This window comes from Balaenoptera ricei, chromosome 20, assembly GCF_028023285.1.
Source record: "Balaenoptera ricei isolate mBalRic1 chromosome 20, mBalRic1.hap2, whole genome shotgun sequence".
NCBI classification, from domain to species: Eukaryota; Metazoa; Chordata; class Mammalia; order Artiodactyla; family Balaenopteridae; genus Balaenoptera; species Balaenoptera ricei.
The window spans coordinates 5,619,789-5,637,940 of NC_082658.1; the positions used below are offsets into that span (position 1 = coordinate 5,619,789).

Sequence of the window (18,152 nt, forward strand, 5' to 3'; positions counted from 1 at the left end):
CACAAAGCTTTGATTATTCGCTCCTCTCCCCCCTTGTGAACTAGCCACTGGGGAAAAGCAGTAACACGCCACCCAACACCAGCCTTGGCACAGAGCGTTATGTGAATAACGTGTATAGATAAGGTCCTGTCATGTGAAGGCTCAAGGACAAAACTTAACCGATATTAACTTTGACCCCTTGTGCTCAGAGTATCTTGCAAAAGAGCTGACACTCGATACATGCTTTTTAATGTGATTTGTACTAAGATGCCTATAAAAAATGATGTCAGCTACTCCCTCTCTTTTACTTAAATTGCAGCAGAAGACATTTAGGTTAGATAAGTTTCTAATAAGCTAGCTAAACAGTCAGATCACCCGAAAAAAAAAAAAGTGTATAAAGTCTTTCTTCGCAAAAGTCTTTGGGAACAAGCTGTGCTCCCACCATCTGTGCGGACTGGGTGAAACACTGCCCTGTCTGAGGACTCCCAGAAGGGCCCACCAGTCCTGAGATTTTTTTTTTCAGACGCAGTACGTGATCCAAGGAGGACAGTGCATGAAGGGAGAATCTAAACTCAGGCTCAAGGTCTCCAAACAGTAAAGATTCTGCCTCCCATCCTTCATTTGCGAGGGCCAAGGAGCCCCGAGGAAGAGCCTGAGTTCCCAGATGGCGGATGTCCACCATCGCTTGACCAACTGGAAAATACACCTCTCTCGTACAACAACTGTCCCCTTTCACCCCAGGCTGGTGTCAAGTCCAGCCAGCCTCGGGAGCCAGCTGCCAAGTGCGCGGTGGACTCCATTGTGGCAGCCTCCATGGAGACCAGAGGCGGGGGCCTCCTCCTGGGCTCCCCGTCCAAGTTGCAAGGCCCCAGCCTCCACGTGCACTGCTCCTCTAACCAGGACCCCAGCCCAGCGTGCTGGCTCTGCTGGATCCTTAGCCCCACAGAGGTAGGGAGCCTCTGAAGGGAGTCTGCTTTTTCGAAACCCCAGCTCACCCTTCACTAAACCACGGTTCCCATCATAACAGGGGTTCTCAGCTTTGGCCGCACAACGCAATCACAGGGACGGGAGGGGGAAGGGGGAGGGGGCTCTAGAAACTACTGAAGGGGGGAGGGCTCTAGAAACTACTGAAGCCTCATCCCACCCCCTGGAGATTCTGATGTAGTCCCAGGGTGCGTCCAGGGCATGGGGCTTTTCACATCTCTCCAGGTGATTCTAACGTGCAGCCAGGGTGGTGAACCACTGCATCGGAAGGAAGGGAGCTTCCCCAAAGCCAGAGAGCTCCCTGGAATCAAACCACCAAGGACGCTAGGCCAAGTCAGCTCACTCTGCTAGACCATGGGTGCCAATGACAGTGGCAAAGTTGAGTTCGGTTTGAGCTGGGGGACACCTGGCTTTATTTCACCATCTCAAATTGCACACGTTCACCTGTGGCTGTCCGTCTTGATGGCCACAGCGTGCCTTATGTGACAAGGACAACTGAGCAAAAGGGTCCACATAACTCATCACGCTTCACTGCAAAGCCATTCCCTGGAGATTCTTAAAGGCCCCCATCCAGCACAGGGAAGCGGCAGCAGTGACTTCAGGAGCAAAGGCCAGGCCCCCAGGAAATCACCAACTCGGGAACATCGGACACTCCAGGGAACGTTCCACGACCTCCAGCCGGGGGCCCTGCACAGCACAGAGCTGTGGTCCCCGAGGTGCATCACCTGCAACTACATCAGGGATCAGCAAACTTCGGTAAAACGCCAGATAGTGTTGTAGCCCTGCTGCAGCTCTCCAGGGCTGCTGTGGTAACGCAGAAGCAGCCGCTGATAATATTGATATGTCAACAAATGGGCGTGGCTGGGTTCCCATAAACCTCCGTTTACAAAAACAGACAGTGGGGGGAAAAAAAACCAGACAGAGGGCTGGACTTGGACCACTGGTGTAGTGTGCCTGCCCCTCTGCTAGATCAGAACTCCCTTAAAGACAGAGACCCTCTCTCCTGGCACTTTTTCAACTGCTCAGCACTTGACACAGTGCCTGGAATACAGGAGGGGAGGGGAGGGGAGGGGAGGGGGGAGGGAGGGGAGGGGAGGGGAGGGAGAGGAGGGGAGGGGAGGGGAGGGAGAGGAGGGGAGGGGAGGGGAGGGGGGAGGGAGGGGAGGGGAGGGGAGGGAGAGGAGGGGAGGGGAGGGGGGAGGGAGGGGAGGGGAGGGGGGAGGGAGGGGAGGGGAGGGGAGGGAGAGGAGGGGAGGGGAGGGAGAGGAGGGGAGAGGAGGGGAGGGAGAGGAGGGGAGGGGAGGGGAGGGGAGGGGAGGGGAGGGGAGGGAGAGGAGGGGAGGGGAGGGAGAGGAGGGGAGGGGAGGGAGGGGAGGGGAGGGGAGGGAGGGGAGGGGAGGGGAGGGAGAGGAGGGGAGGGGAGGGAGAGGAGGGGAGAGGAGGGGAGGGAGAGGAGGGGAGGGGAGGGGAGGGGAGGGGAGGGGAGGGGAGGGGAGGGAGAGGAGGGGAGGGGAGGGAGAGGAGGGGAGGGGAGGGAGGGGAGGGGAGGGAGGGGAGGGGAGGGAGGGGAGGGGAGGGGAGGGAGAGGAGGGGAGGGGAGGGAGGGGAGGGGAGGGAGGGGAGGGGAGGGGAGGGAGAGGAGGGGAGGGGAGGGAGAGGAGGGGAGGGGAGGGAGGGGAGGGGAGGGAGGGGAGGGGAGGGGAGGGAGGGGAGGGGAGGGAGGGGAGGGGAGGGGAGGGAGAGGAGGGGAGGGGAGGGAGGGGAGGGGAGGGAGGGGAGGGGAGGGGAGGGAGAGGAGGGGAGGGGAGGGGAGGGGAGGCGAGGGGAGGAGTTACTGTGACTCTGGGGCACTCACATCTGACTATTTGAAGCCCGGCGGGCCACTGACGTACACTCACACCTCCTTCTTCACGGGAGCAGGGGAGGAGGCCCCCAGACAAAGAGGAACAGATATTCCCCCAGGATGGTGCCCTGGACCAACTGTACAGTCAGCCCAGGACCACAAGGAAAGGCAGAGAGAGAAAGCAGGCAACAGGGGTCGCCAGGCCATGAGAGTGGAGGCTGCCCAAGGATGCACGTGGGGAAGGAGAGGACAGGCGATGGGGCGAGACGGGGCCGGGAGGTAACAACCTCGGTCTGGGGCCCTGGGCAGGCTCGGGGCCGCCCCACCCCAGATGCTCAGACATGTGGGCGCTGCCACCAACGCAAACGCGGTTCCTTCCCATCACCGCAGAGAGAAGGCAACAAGTATCACTTCCTCCCCTGCACTGCTTACAAGGGCGCTGGAAGTCTGAAGCATGAAATGGAAAAGAAAAAAGACAATAAGGATAATCATCATGTCTCCTTCCCGAGTGTTTTTCTTCCCGTTCTCCTTTCTTCCCCTCTCGCCTCACCACCCCCGCTTCCCCTGCAGCAAGACCTCGCTCCCCCCCCGCCCCCACCCCCCCCCCCCCCGCAGTGTGGAGTCAGGATGTGCTGGGAAGGCAGGGCCTCATCTTGGTGCCCACAGGGTGAGGGGAGGGCCCGGGGGCAGAGCTGTCACCACGTCGTCCTCGCGCCCACAGGAACCACTACTGTCTGGGGGCTGGGGGCGCCGGCCAAAAATCAGGCTTGTCCCCTGTGATGCGTTCAGTGTCTCCTGCCTGGCCTTGGCATGGCTTGAGGACATTCAGCTGAGACACAGAAGTTTCCCACCGGAAACTGGTCATTTGAGACCTTTAAAAAGAAAGTGCCTTGTGGAGAAGTGGCAGGTGTTCCTTAATGACAAGCATCCTGAATAGTGAATAGTCCTGGTTAGAGAAGGGCCCTTCCCAGGACTTCCCTGGCGGTCCAGTGGTTAAGACTCCCCGCTCCCCATGCAGGGGGCACAGGTCCGATCCCTGGTCGGGGAACTAAGATCCTACATGCCATGTGGCACGGCCAAAAAAAGAAAAGAGGAGAGCCCAGCCCCACATCTTCTTCCTGCACTGGGCCACATCCACCTTGTCACATGAGACCCCTGTGACAGGTGGCTCAAAGTCCCGCCAAGCCCACCCTGGAATATGCCCTCCCTGCACTGAGCACCCACCAAAAGGGCGGCCTTAGCCCTAGAACAGACCAACATCACCTCCCTGGTCTTGGCATCCCAGTGCAAGAAAAAAGCTGCAGAGAGTAAAATCTAGGAGTCCCTGGGGCTCCCTGGTTCCTCAAATCTTGAAAAAGCAGATTTAAGAGAGGAGTCCGCATGGGACAACAGCCAAGAAACTTCCAAGGTAACCTGTCCACAGTCCGAGTGATGCTGAGGATGGAACCCGCTCAAGGTCCACACTGCTTCAGCATCCCCGGGAGGTCATCGGGGGCCCTTCCCCTCGCTCAGCCTCCTAAGGAGGAAAATCAGGGAAACACACAGCAACGATCTTGGCAGGAGCCTCATCAGGGCCCACTAGAGTACTCATACTGTCTGATGGTGGCCCGGCCCATTTCAGTGTGGTCCAAAAGACCTCACGTTGAAAAACCTCCATTAGGACATACCAGGCTTCCCTATCTCTCAGGCAGGAAGAAGGAGAAAAGGTAACGGCAATTATTACTTCGTAATCCAGGAGCTGTAGAGCCAGGAGTATAAAAGCTAGGCTTTCTGAAGCCCCAATTCAATGGCTACTCTGCACCCCTGGCCCTTCTCTCTCTCCTATTTACTCTAGAAGAAACCTTTCCAATGGATCTGGCTGAAATCTCCTCCCTGAATCTCTCATGCTACAGTTTAAGTCCATTTCTTCCCATCCATTTCTCCATGGAAATGGAGAACAGCTGGTCACCATCAGCCCTCCAGACTCAAAGGCCATCACTGGAGCATCATTAACTTCCAACAGCGAGCCAGTTATTTGGAGAAAACATCACTCACCACTTGCGGCACAAAAGCAGACTCAGCCAAAATCTCCTTAAGAAAAATCACGTCTTTCATAAAGAGCCAGCTCCCTATGGGATTAAATAATAGATATTAAACTGCCTTTTCATGCCTAGAAGTAAGTTTTTTGACTGGTAGCCTATCTTTCTCTTCTGCAGTTTCATGGTCATATTTATTCCACACAAGTGTTTCCTCCTTGAGAGAGAATATACACTGATTTAGAGATTCCTAGTTAGTTCACAGAAAAGGAGACATCAGAGGGGCTTCCCTGGTGGTGCAGTGGTTAACAATCCGCCCGCCAGTGCAGGGGACACGGGTTCGAGCCCTGGTCCGGGAAGATCCCACACGCCGCAGAGCAACTGGGCCCATGCGCCACGGCTGCTGAGCCTGCACTCCGGAGCCCGCGAGCCGTAGCTGCTGAGCCCACGTGCCACAACTACTGAAGCCCGTGCGCCTAGAGCCCGTGCCCCGCAACAAGAGAAGCCACTGCAGTAAGAGGCCCGCGCACCGCAGTGAACAGTGGTCCCCGCTCGCCGCAACTGGAGAAAGCCCGCACGCAGCCACAAATAAAAAATAAATAAAATAAATGCAACAGCTAAGTGATATTTTAAAATAATAATAATAAATTAAAAAAAAATACCTACGTCCTTCGTCCTGGGAATCTCTCTCACAGAAATACTTGTTGCAGTGCACAGTTATGTACTGTATTAATGTCACTGCAGCATTATATTGGAGACAGATTTTAATACACATATGACACATACATAAATGTACGCAGAACTGACTATAGAAACATGTTACATCTGTGCAAGGTACAATGGGACCCCAGTCAAATGTCTGATGGCCAGGTCTCCCTTTTTCTAGATTCAAAGCACCTGAAAGCAGTGTTGAAGAAGCAAAGCCTTTAAGGTATCAGGCACTACGGCACATCTAACTGTCCTGACACTTTGTATGTGCATCATAAAAGTTCTCCAAAGATACACACTCAGGGTTAATGGCGGTGACCTCTGGGAAGCCAGTGGGAAAGGAAAGGGGATTTTCTTCTTCGTCTTTTTTTTTTTAAGATTTTTTTTAAAAAATTATTTTATTTATGTATTTATAGCTGCATTGGGTCTGTTGCTGCGCACAGGCTTTCTCTAGTTGCGGCAAGCAGGGGGCTACTCTTTGTTGCGGTGCGCGGTAGGTTGACTGTATTAAATATAAATCGGTCCATGATAAGTACAAGCAAATCTTACAGCTTGGACTACTGGGGCTCTATTGCCTTTCTCTAGTTTGGGGAGGCATTTACAAGAATCCACTTCTAGTCACCAATGCCACTGAATTTTCCTGAGTTTGAGTCCCAGCTGTCTCCCCCACCAAGCTTTTACTTTTCTCCCTGCATCGGGAGACTGGTCAGGAGCTCCTCTGTGCAACTAGCATATTCTCAAGGTCACTGTTAGAAAAGTAAATGACTTATTTTCTAATAAAGACACAAAGATAACTTTTAGAATCTCTTTTTTTCCACCAACTATTTTAAAACTCAGAAGTAGAACTATTTTAGATCCTCATAGTGAAAAGAACATAAAACACTGGTCTGATGATGTTTCTTTAAGGAACTCTTAACTTTTCATGTTTTAACGCTCCCAAATTCATTCTTACATGTCCTGAAGACTGGTATACTCCACCTGTTTTTTGTTTGTTTGTTTCTCTCCTTGTTTCATCTTGGGTTTTGTCTTTTGTTATATAAATCTTACAAAGGCTTTTGGCCTAAAAGAGTAAACTAGATCAGGACACCCAAGTGCCAGGTCAGCACAGAACACAGTTCTGAAAACTTTGTATCTGTGTAACCTCTACAAGAATTTTGAAAAACTAGGTATCCTCTCACTCATTTTGAAATTGACATTTAAAATGTTTTCTATTACTCAGCCATAAAAAAGAATGAAATAATGCCATTTGCAGCAACATGGATGGACCTAGAGATCATCATACTAAGTGAAGTAAGTCAGAAAGACAAATACCATATGATACCACTTATATGTGCAATCTAAAATATGACACAAATGAACTTATCTACGAAACAGAAACAGACTCACAGAAACAGAGAACAGACTTGTGGTCGCCAAGGAGGAAAGGGGATGGGGGAGGAATGGATTGGGAGCTTGAGATTAGCAGATGTAAACTATTATATACAGAATGGATAAACAACAAGGTCCCACTGTATAGCACAGAGAACTGCATTCACTATGATGTGATAAACCATAACGGAAAAGAATATGAAGAAGAATATACATATGTAAAACTGAATCACTTTGCTATACAGCAGAAATTAACACAACACTGTAAATCAACTATACTTCAATAAAATTCAAACAATAAAAATAAAAAATAAAATATTTTCATCTCAAATTTAAAGAGTCGCAAAAGACACAAATTCTGGCATGTAAATATTGATGTGTTTAAATAAAACTTGTTTCATCAGTCGTTTAAATGGACTAAACAGCATAGAGAAGGAATTCCCTGGTGGTCCAGTGGTTAAGACTCAGCACTTTCACTGCCGGGGCCCAGGTTCAACCCCTGGTGGAGGAACTAATAAGATCCTGCAAGCCGTGCGTTGCAGCCAAATAAATAAATAAAAATAAACAGCACAGGGATTTGACTCTCCCATTATCCACTTAAAAATATACACAAACTAAGCTGTGCGTTTATGTCTAATGCACTTTTCTGTTCGAGGGTTACATTCTACACGCAAAACCACACGTGCAAGCTCTTCTTCAAAAGTCAAAAAATGTACGTCATTCTTTTTTCTCCTCGATTTGTACTTCAGTTGCATTTCCCCACAGAATTTTATCCTAGAGCAACTTACATTTTATGCTAGAAAGTCTATCACTGGTTTCTTTATCATACTGCTTTGCAAAAAAATATTTCTATACATTTCCATTTAATTTTTAAAAATTCCCTGTGAATCTAGGGCTCCAACTGCTTAAATAACAATTTCCTGGATTGAGTGACCATTAAAACATTAGTGGTCGAGGGGCTTCCCTGGTGGCGCAGTGGTTAAGAATCCGCCTGCCAATGCAGGGGACACGGGTTCTAGCCCTGGTCCGGGAAGATCCCACATGCCGCGGAGCAGCTAAGCCCATGCACCATAACTACTGAGCCCACGTGCCACAACTACTGAAGCCCACGCACCTAGAGCCCGTGCTCCGCAACATGAGAAGCCACAACAATGAGAAGCCCATGCACTGCAACTAAGAGTAGCCCCCGCTCACCGCAACCAGAGAGAGCCTACACGCAGCAACGAAGACCCAACCCAGCCATAAATAAATAAATAAATAAATAAACAAATTTAGAACTATTAGTGGTCAAGAACACATTCACAATAACAAAAATTGAATATGCTGTTTCATAATTATTAGACACTCAAAAGTAAAATATTCTTGGAAATGCATATTCTCATGGATGAGGCTTTTTTTCTTATTTTTTCAATTCATTCATATAACTGTGAATAAACATTAAGAAGTTATTGCTAGAATAAGACAGGGCTAAGCATCAATTTTATTTCTATTTTTCTTTGGGTTCTTTCTTTTCTTAAAGTAAACAAAGAGAAAACGTGTTCATGTAAAGAAGATAGAAAAAAATAGATATATTGTTATAATATTGTCATTTTGTTCTTTGAACTCTATCCAAGGAGGCTCAAAATCCCAGAGTGGTCCACCATGGACATTTACATTAAAGGCTTTTTTTTTTTTTTGGCTACTCCACACAGCTTGTGGGATCTTAGTTCTCTGACCAGGGATCAAACCCAGGCCCTTGGCAGTGAAAGTGCTGAGTCCTAACCACTGGACTACCAGGGAATTCCCTACATTAAAGGATTTCTCTGCTAACAATTTGATTCAAAGGACGGGACAGTCTCTGAATTGCTAAAGGATGTGTGTCCAGCGATCAGTGGTTCAAGTCCTTCACTATCTCCACCTGAGCACCAACATGCCAAGGGTCCCTCCATCTGTGCGTGGAGATGCTGCTACCCAAAGACAAGGAACTAAGGCAAGAGTGCATCTTCCTTTCGTAAAGTAGGAGAGGACAACTGTGTCGGGGAAGGTGGGAAGACAGAACCTGCCACTGGGGTATTCTCAGGCAGAGCAGTTTGGGGAAAGAGAACAAAACTGGAAGCTGAGGACCTGGGAACTGATTTTGTGACCACTCTCCATGCCCTGTGAAACACCCAGAATGTCTCCACGGATGCCAGTCTCACAGCTGCTGACTCAGAGGACTTTCGGGAGGTCCCACACCCGGGTCAGGTTTTGCGGATCACAGAACTACAAAAAGAGGAGAAAGGAACCAAATTCTGAGCAACCAAAAGGAAAAACCACATATTAACATGCCTTCTGATGTGACTGATGCGACTGGAATACACAGCACCACTATGACGGTGATTCATGTGATTCATTCCTGGAAAATGGAATCTGCATTAAGTAAGCCTTGAGGTCCAACTCCCAGCTTACAGGAGACCCAGGGGACAGAGGAACAAGTTCAACAGCACCATAAGGAAGCAATCTGTCGAAGTCAGAATGTGGGACAGTCTACAGATGAATGATCCAGTTTCTCTAACATATTACTAGCGTGGGGGAAAAAGGCAGCGGGGGGCGGGGGGGCGGTGGGTACTGTTAAAGAATAAAAGCGACTAAAACAATTCAGTATGAAACAAATTCAATATGAAAATCTTGTTTGTATCCTGATTCTAAGAAAACAATTTTAGAAGACAATTTTTTTTTAAAATGGCGGAAGTTTGAGTGTGAATTAAGTGTTGGATAATAATAAGGAATTATTAATTTTGGTAGGTGTGATAATACCATGGTGATTATGTTTTTTTAAAAAAAGTCATTCAGGGAGTTCCCTGGTTGCCTAGTGGTTAGGATTCAGTGCTTTCACTGCTGTGGCCCAGGTTCATTCCCTGGTCGGGGAACTGAGATCCTGCAAGCCGCATGGTGAGGCAAGAAAGACAGAAAAAGAGAGAGAAAGACAGGAAGAAAGAAAGAAAGGAAGGAAGAAAGGAAGAAAGAAAGAAAGAAAAGATAGAAAGAGAAGAAAGAGAAAGAAAGAAAGAAGGAAGGAAGGAAAGAGAGAGAGGACGGAAGGGAGAGAGAAAGAGAGAGAGGGAGGGAGGGAGGAAGAAAGAAGGAGAGAGAGAAAGAAAGGAAGGAAGGAAGGAAGGAAGGGAGGGAAAGAGAGGGAGGAAGGAAAGAAAGGAGAGAGAAAGAGAAAGAAAGAGTCATTCAATTAGAGTTGTGCGTTGAATTTACAAGTAAGATCACATGATGTCTAAGATTTGCTTTTACACAATATTCCACCTCCCGAGAATATGGGGTGGGAGGAGGGGGAAACACGTGAAATGAGATTAGCAAAATGTCAATAATGATTGAAGCTGGGTGGTGGGTACCTAGGGTGCCTCATAGGATTCGCTCCACTTTTTTACATGTTTGAAACTGTCTTGGGGACTTCCCTGGTAGCACAGTGGTTAAGAATCCACCTGCCAATGCAGGGGGCATGTGTTCGATCCCTGGTCCAGGAAGATCTCACATGCTGCAAAGCAACTAAGCCCGTGCGCCACACCTACCAAGCTCTAGAGCCCACTAGCCACAACTACTGAGCCCGAGCACCACAACTACTGAAGCCCGCGTGCCTAGAGCCTGTGCTCTGCAACAAGAGAAGCCACTGCAATAAGAAGCCCGCGCACTGCAACCAAGAGTAGCCCCCTCTCGCCGTAACTAGAGAAAGCCCGCGCACAGTAACAAAGACCCAGCACAGCCAAAAAAAAAAAGATAATGTCTATAATATAAGGTCTTTCAAGGGTGAGGAGGAGGAGAGAAAGAGAATATTTAATTAGTGCCAGCAAAGCTCTGTGCTAAGCCCTTCCTAAATATTATCTTATTGGAAATACTTATTTACAAGTCCTGAGACAGGTGCCAACAAGCTTCTTTCACTGTCTAAGGAGAGGCAGGGGCATTTAGTACGCTGGATGCAAACAGGGTCAGCGAGAAGAGGGAGCCATTAGCACCTGTAGATCACAGAGATGCAGCTTGGCCGCAGGCGGAGAAACTGGAAATACCCCTTGGCAGAGAAATAACAGAATAAACATCCTCCACTTACATCCCTCCTACCACGTGCTACTTACCCCTGCAGCAAAACCAAGGCTTCCATCTAAGATCCGCCTCTGAAAATGAAAACAAGATGTTTCAGTTTCTAAGGGATGTTCCGTGGGACAAGAGGAAACCATAGGCCTAAGAGAGCCACATGAATAAAGTCTGGCCCATGCCTCACTTTGCGAACCTATCTGGAATCCTGGACCCAAGTCTTTATAAAATGGGCCAAGAACCAGGGGGAAAAATTTTTTTTAAAACCTTCCATCCATCCCACAGCCAATCACAGCATTCTTTCAGTGTGACCCTTGCTTTTCATTGGTCCACGTGTTTTGCCTCTTTCTCGGCTCTCCCTGTGAATTATGGCTATAAACCTTGAGTAAGTAGCTGGTCTAAAAGATGGAAATTGACCAGTACTGGCAAGGAGCATGTGGACCAACCAAAATCCTCCCACACTGAAAGAGGCAGTACAAACTGGTACAGCCACTTCGCAAAGCTGGCAGCACCCACTAGAAGTAAACCTTCACAAGCATACCCTACGACCCAGCAGTGCCACGCATAACTACCTAACAGAAATGCATATTTGGATTCACCAGACGCATGTACAAAAATGCTCTTTGCGGCATTATTTGTGAGAGCTGAAAACTAGAAACTACCCAAAAGCCCACCAAGAGCAGAATGGATACACCATTAGGTTGTGTGCATACAACAGAACACCATATGGAAATGAGAACACACATATATACGTGAATGGAGCTCACAGTCAGGCAAGGGCATTCAGTAGACTGGAAAATAAATAGGGTGAAATCAGCCCGACAGAGAAGAGCATATACTATACAATTACTCCATTTTTATACTATACAAAACAGAGAAAACGAATCTCTGCTGTTGGAGAGCAGGAGAGGGGATGCCCTTGGAGTGCAGGTAAGGGGTGGGGGGCAGTGATTGGAAGGGACCCTAAAAGGGCTGGTGGGAGCGGGGGGATGGGGGGCTGGTCCTGTTCCAGCACTTGATCTGGGTACTATTTTCACTGGTGAAAAGTTATCAAGCTGTACACTTATAAAATGTGCATTTTTCTATCTGCTTCGTAGATTTCAATAAAAAGGGTTTTTTGGGGTTTTTTTTAGGAAGTGGCCTAAGTTAGGGATATAATCTATAGCCACATGGACACACTACAGATACGCTGAGATGTTTATCACCCCAATCCCTGAGCCTCCCAGTGAGGTCTGGGAAGCTAGTGCTGCCAGGTAATCATCACCGGCTACAGGCACCCTCTCCCCACCTCTGTGTGGCTAGGGGGTGGATGGAAGGTTCTGACCCCAGTGAGCCACACAAATGACATTCTTCTCTAGGCATGCCACGACATAAGCCAAGTTGGTCTAATCAACTAATTTAATCAAAGCAGACAGATATAATTCAAAAGTCAGGTAGAATCATCCTTTCAGCATTCCTCTGGATCCTGAAAGGAGAAGCATTATATGTTTCTTAAGATCAGTAAACCTGTTCTTCTACTTTCAGACATTTGTCTCAAGGAACTAATCAGATGTGTGCTCAAAGATTCATGTTCGTCATAACACTATTTCTAGAAGCAAGAAAAAGAGACATAAACTAATTGTCCAGCGGTTGGGGACTGGCTAACTCAACTGCAATGCATTTTTATGGCGGGATATTCTACAGCCATTTAAGTAACCAGAGTAATCAAAATAACCAAAAAACCATTTAGGGATAGGGAGGGGTACTTATAACATCCAGTGAGAAATGCTGGTTATAAAAAATCACAGACAGTTTCTTCTCATTATGTAAAGAAAACAGATAGGTCTGTACTTATGTATACTCAAATACAGCTGAATAAATTTGAACAAAGATGTTCAGTTTTCCTTTCAGAGAAGTGGGATCACGAACTTTTTTATTATTTCTTTCAGCTTTTCCATATTTTCCAAGTTTCCTACAATTACAACATGAGTTTTTCAATCTAGAAAATGAATCCTGAGTGAAGTTGAGCCAATGTTGCCAACAGCAGCAGAGGGCAGATGGCTGAGTGTCTACTATCCCAAGGGACCATCACCACAGCCCCCATTCTAGTTGGGCGAAAACGGAGGTTCACCAGGGAGCGGGAGGGGAAGAGCCAACCCCTGTGCGCTCACGTCTACGGCTGGCTTTATCCCCTCACACTGTAATCCCTCCCCACTCCTCCCGCACCCCTCCTGCGCAGAGAGGGCTCACACAGCCCACCTGGGCCTGCTATCTTTAGAAGGTCCCACTTTCAAGGTTAGTCCTTGGCTGGTTTCTGGGAAGCTGGCACTGGGACTGCTCGCCCCACTCCCTGACCAGTAAGGGTGGGTCCCTGTGCCTGTTCCACAAACAAGGTGATTTGTGCACGACACCTGCTTTCCTTCTTTGAGTCTGGGATTTGGGTTGGGAGCTCAGCACAGATGCCCACGTGACCAGTCCCCAGTAAAAACCCTGGGGCCCGAGTCTGCACTGGGCGTCCCTGGGCTGACACGTGGTCCACGTGTTACTGCATTTTCGTTGCTGGGGGAATGAGCACGCTCTGTGCCCCCTCACGGGGGGAAGGGGGCACTGGATCCCAAATCTGGGCACAGGTTTCTCCAGACCCTGACCGTCTCTGTCTTGCTGACGCTATCGTGTGTCCTTTCGCTGTAATAAACCTGAGCCAAGAGAACAACTCGACGCTGAGTCCTCGGAGTCTAGCGAATCACCAAACGCGTGGGTGGTCTCGGGGACCCCCGTGTGCCTCCACACAGAGAAAGGACTCAGCAGTTCCTCCTACTGGCCTGGGGATTACACTAACGCGAGACAAACGAGTGGCTCTGCGGCTCCCAAGGGGAAGGGGGCACCTCTGCGATGGCTTCTCCCTTTCTCAGGAGCCCCTATAGCATCGGCCGGGGCCACACGGGGCTGTGGAGTTCCACTCGGGTCTCCAGGGCCAGCTGGGCCAGTTAGACCCCAGCTATTTCGACTCAGATCTCGCCTTCTCAACGCAAAAGAAACTGAAGATGAGATGAGATGAGATAGTGAAGATGCTCTGCCCCAGAAGGGCGTGAGGACGGGACCCCAGAAGACCTGGCGTGGCTGTCAGGAAACGGGAGGAGGGTTTGGTCACCTGTCGACAGTAACCCGGGACTCCTCGGGGATGTGGGTCTCCCCAGGCGGGGGAGGGCAGTGGGGGAGGCCCCACCTCGTCGGCGACATCAACACTGCTTTTCAGGCTCTAACACAAGAGTGCCCGGCTGGCCGGCTTCCTAGATGGGTTTTGCTTTCCAGATCAACCTCCCAGCACGCTTCCCTCGCTCCTCGATCACTTGCTCGCTAACCACCCCTACAGCGTCTGTGGCTGCGTGAGCCACGCAGGGGCTTCGCTTTCATCAAGGTATCGATGGCTGATGGTTCCAGGCCGTGGACTGGGGGGGTCAAGGTTGCAGGAAAGAAAGGACTTTCGGGCACAGGAGGGGGGCGTGGGGAGGGGAGGGGAGGGGCGTGGGGAGGGGAGGAGAGGCGCGTGGGGAGGGGAGGAGAGGCGCGTGGGGAGGGGAGGGGAGGGGTGTGTACGGGGGTGTGGCCCTGGGGATGTGAGTGGGATGCACAGGGCCAGCGTAGGGGTGGGGGGCGAGGGGAGGGAGAGGAGCGTGGGAGTTTTCGTGGAGTGTGTAGGAGGGTGTAGCGTGTGGCGGAGGGAGAGGTGGAGTCTGGGGGACCTAGGGGTGCAGGGGTGGGAGGGGTGGGCAGATGTGGGGTCTATAGGAGCCTGGGAGGCAGGTGTGCGTGTATTCATCCCAAAGAGGGTGAGGGAGTCCATGAAGAGCCTGGAAATGGGGTAAAAGAGGAAGCGGACAGACCGCCCCCCCCACCCCACCCCACCCCCACCCCCCACCCCCCCGCTTCCTTTTCCCCAAGGTCTTTTCAACCATCTCTAACTCAAGGCCACAGGGCAGGAGAGGTACAAACCTCACGCACATCACCACCTGCTCCGGACCCAAGAGAAACTAGACGGAAGATAGAAATCAGGCAGAGGGCTCAAGGAGGCTGAGTACCTGGTCTTCTCACTTCCTGCTCCCTCTGAGTCAGGAGAGGGGAAGCAGGGGACCCAGGAGCACGGGCGCAGCAAGCTGGAGGGGACAAGGGGAGGAAAGGGGGCAGAGCCAACGTCACCCCAACCTGGAGCTGTGCCCAGCGGCACGAGCGAGTCTGCAGCCCGGCTGGGCGGAGGAGGGGTGGTTTCAGAACTCGCTAAGAGAGTCCCCGAGAACCCCCAGAACCGAACCGAGGCAACTCACCTGTCCGCTAGAGAATACGAACACAAGAGCTGCCCCGGCTGCCGTCATCCCCCAGGTGAAGAAGGTCCCCAGCAAGGCCTGGGACACAGGGCTGTGGCCTTGGAGCATGCTGGATACAGCTGTGTGCAGAGGAGCAGGAGAGGGTCAGCACCCGCGGTCCCTCCACCCGAGCTGGCCCACGTCTGGGCTGCTGGCGTGCACCCTTCCGCCATCCATCCCTCAGTGACCTCAGTGACTCGGCGCAGGTCGGGCGGCTTCATCCAGCTTCTCCCCGGGTACTGGAAATCATCTAACTCCAAAAGGAGGGACATGGGGACACGTAGGGAGATGCCAGAGGAGTAGATGCCACGACAGAAGGGACAACATTGGGAAATAGTTCCAAAGAGAAGAAGTGCAAAGAATGTGAATTATTTAGCCTGGAGGGAGGGCGCATGGGAGGGTCCGCGGCTGCAGCCTTCCGGCACATTCTGCCTGTTCTACCTGGCCTTGCCTATCGTCCATCAGCGGTTCTGTCTCCTCCAAACACAGGTGACTAGCTCCGATTCCCTCTTGAAGCTCTTCCACCTACACCCTGATCACACTTCCAATAGCTCCCCGGGGCAGTTCCCACGGCGGTTCCCAAGGCCTGCAAAGGGTACACGCCATAGACTGACCTGCGACTAGCCCAATAACTGTTCAACCACTGCACCCTGCGTGGGCATCGGATTCCAACTCAACCCAATTATTCCCAGAACCTTCGACAAGCCCCAGATGGTCCAGCTCCAAGTCTCTCTTTATCCGGTTTCCTCCCAGCATGCCTTCCTCCCCGCCCTCCAGCCATCAGACCCAGTGAATCCTCTGTTGCCCACCTAACACCAACTTCAATTCCACGCTTCCCTGATTCCTCTCCACTCCCGTCCGAGGGCACATCCTTGGTGTTTTCTTTGTGTGGGCTTGCCCCCTTCATCTTTTATATCATTCGTTGCTTAAAAACAGGGATGATGCTTTTTCCCACTTGACACCCCTGTAAAATAGGGCCTTCTGGCACCCCAAAACTATGTGTTGAATTGAAAAGGGCCAGCTTAACTTGAATAGGACACTCAGCGAGAACAAGGAAACAGAGACCCAAGGGGCATTTCCCCCAGTCCACTGAGCACGCTTGCTCCCAAAGCTGGGGAATCGCCTCTAGACTTGACATGTTTTCAATCCTAGCTCTAAAATGACAGGGAATCAGACGCTCCCTGTGGAGAGTTGCGAGGCGGAGAAACCTGTTGGTTGAAAAGCCCTGTATTTTGGTACATAAACATTGGGGCTCAGGGCCTCATCTCAAAGGGCTCATTCAGCTCGCCCCCCGCCCCCGCTGTCTTCCAGCAACCACAGGGCTGGACACGACCCCACTGGGCTCAGCCCTGCCAGGCCCTAGGGGTCTGTGAGGAGCCCGCAACCTGAGCTTGCAGATCAAAAGCTGAAGATTCTGCCTCTGACCCTGGAAGGAAACCAGGGCAGAGGGTGGAAGGGCCCTCTTATGCCACGAGGGTCAACAACACAGCAGGATTCAGACCTAGGAAGGCTGTGAGTCCAGGTGAACCCAGATAAGCCCAGGTGAGCCCAGCTGTGCCCAGGCTCAGCCGAGGTGCCAGGAAACCTCGGAGAGAAACAGAATCTCTGGATTCCGATTGGGTCCCCATAGTCTAAGTGGAGTTCAGAATGATGACTGCACCAAATAAAGAAAAGCAAATATTAAAAAAAAAAAAAAAAAAACCACCTTTTTACATGTCATCTAGTTAAGGTACCCTAAAGACAATGGTTCATGTTTGTCTCTAAACCGAGACATCTGGATCATTACACCAACCTTCTTTTTCTAGATGCTCGTGGATAAAATTTCAAACAGCATTTACAAAGAAAGGCACATAGCTACCATCTCCTCAGTACTTACCGTCCAAGACAGGTCATAACAAAAAAACAACTTTGTTTTTCAGCGTTGAATGTGCCTTTTAACAACTACAGAAAAGAGGAAACCGTTTACATTCACCAACGGGCCAAAGTCAACATGGGTTTTGTGGGCTGGCAAACGAGGGAGCTCGTGGGTGTTCCCGGGGCTAGTGGGAGGGGAAAACACCCTTCCAAGACTCTATTTACACCCGAGCACCCTGAGATGTAAGAAAAAGGGACACAGAGGGAAGACCAAGGCCGCCATCCTTCCCATCCCTACAACAGCAGATTTACTGTCAGCAACGCAAGCTCAGTGGCCCTTGGAGAAGTTTCTTCCATTTGCTGTTTTAAATCCTCACTACTCAAAGGGTGGTCCCAGAACCAGCAGCGCTAGGCGCCCTTAGGAGCTAAGTTAGAAATGCACAATCTCAGGCCCCACCCCAGACTTGCTGAATCAGAATCTGCATTTTAGCGAGTTCCATGGGGGTACTCTTATGCACATCAAAGTGGAAAGCACAGGTCTAAAACTGGAACAACTTCTACAAGACCAAGAACTTAGAAAGTGAGTTCTCCTGCCCTACGAGGGACCAGCAGGGCCACCGCCACAGAGACCCAAGAGGACAGAAAGTTTTCTCCAGCAGGTAGACCAGGAGCGCCTTGAGAGCAGGGAAGGTCAGCCAGGGCACCTCAAAAGCCGCTTCAGCAATGGGGCTCAGACTTCCTTGTGAGCTGATACTAATACATAAACCTGGGTTACTTTGCAGAAGGCAGGATTATTCTCTGCCTGCTCCGGCTTTAAAGATGCCAGCACCACCCCACACGTAGCAGCACACGGCTCCTGGCTGATAGAGGATTTATTTATTTTCTCTTCCTTTTAAACCTGTTACCCTGCTTCCAAGAGTCAGCTTCAAGATGCCAATGAAAAAGTTGCAGAGGTGGAAAGAGCACTTCACGAAACCTACATACATGTCCTGACTTCGAGAGTGG

At 50.4% G+C, this 18,152-nt stretch overlaps 1 protein-coding gene across 8 annotated transcripts in view; it reads right to left on the reverse strand.

Moving 5' to 3' along the window:
* Positions 1-18,152, reverse strand: part of SLC39A11 (solute carrier family 39 member 11) — a 424,377-nt gene that overhangs the window by 323,375 nt on the left and 82,850 nt on the right. For 5 of the 8 annotated variants that reach the window (XM_059908944.1, XM_059908941.1, XM_059908943.1 and 2 more), the window contains exons 2-3: positions 15,255-15,373; positions 10,995-11,033 (exon numbers count right to left, since the gene is read on the reverse strand). The exons of 1 other annotated variant lie outside the window; for it this stretch is intronic. In XM_059908944.1, the coding sequence (XP_059764927.1) occupies positions 10,995-11,033; positions 15,255-15,362 (147 nt within the window). In that variant the 5' untranslated portion in view covers positions 15,363-15,373. The remainder of the gene's footprint in view (positions 1-10,994; positions 11,034-15,254; positions 15,374-18,152) is intronic. 2 more of the 8 variants (XM_059908947.1, XM_059908946.1) reach the window with 2 other exon arrangements.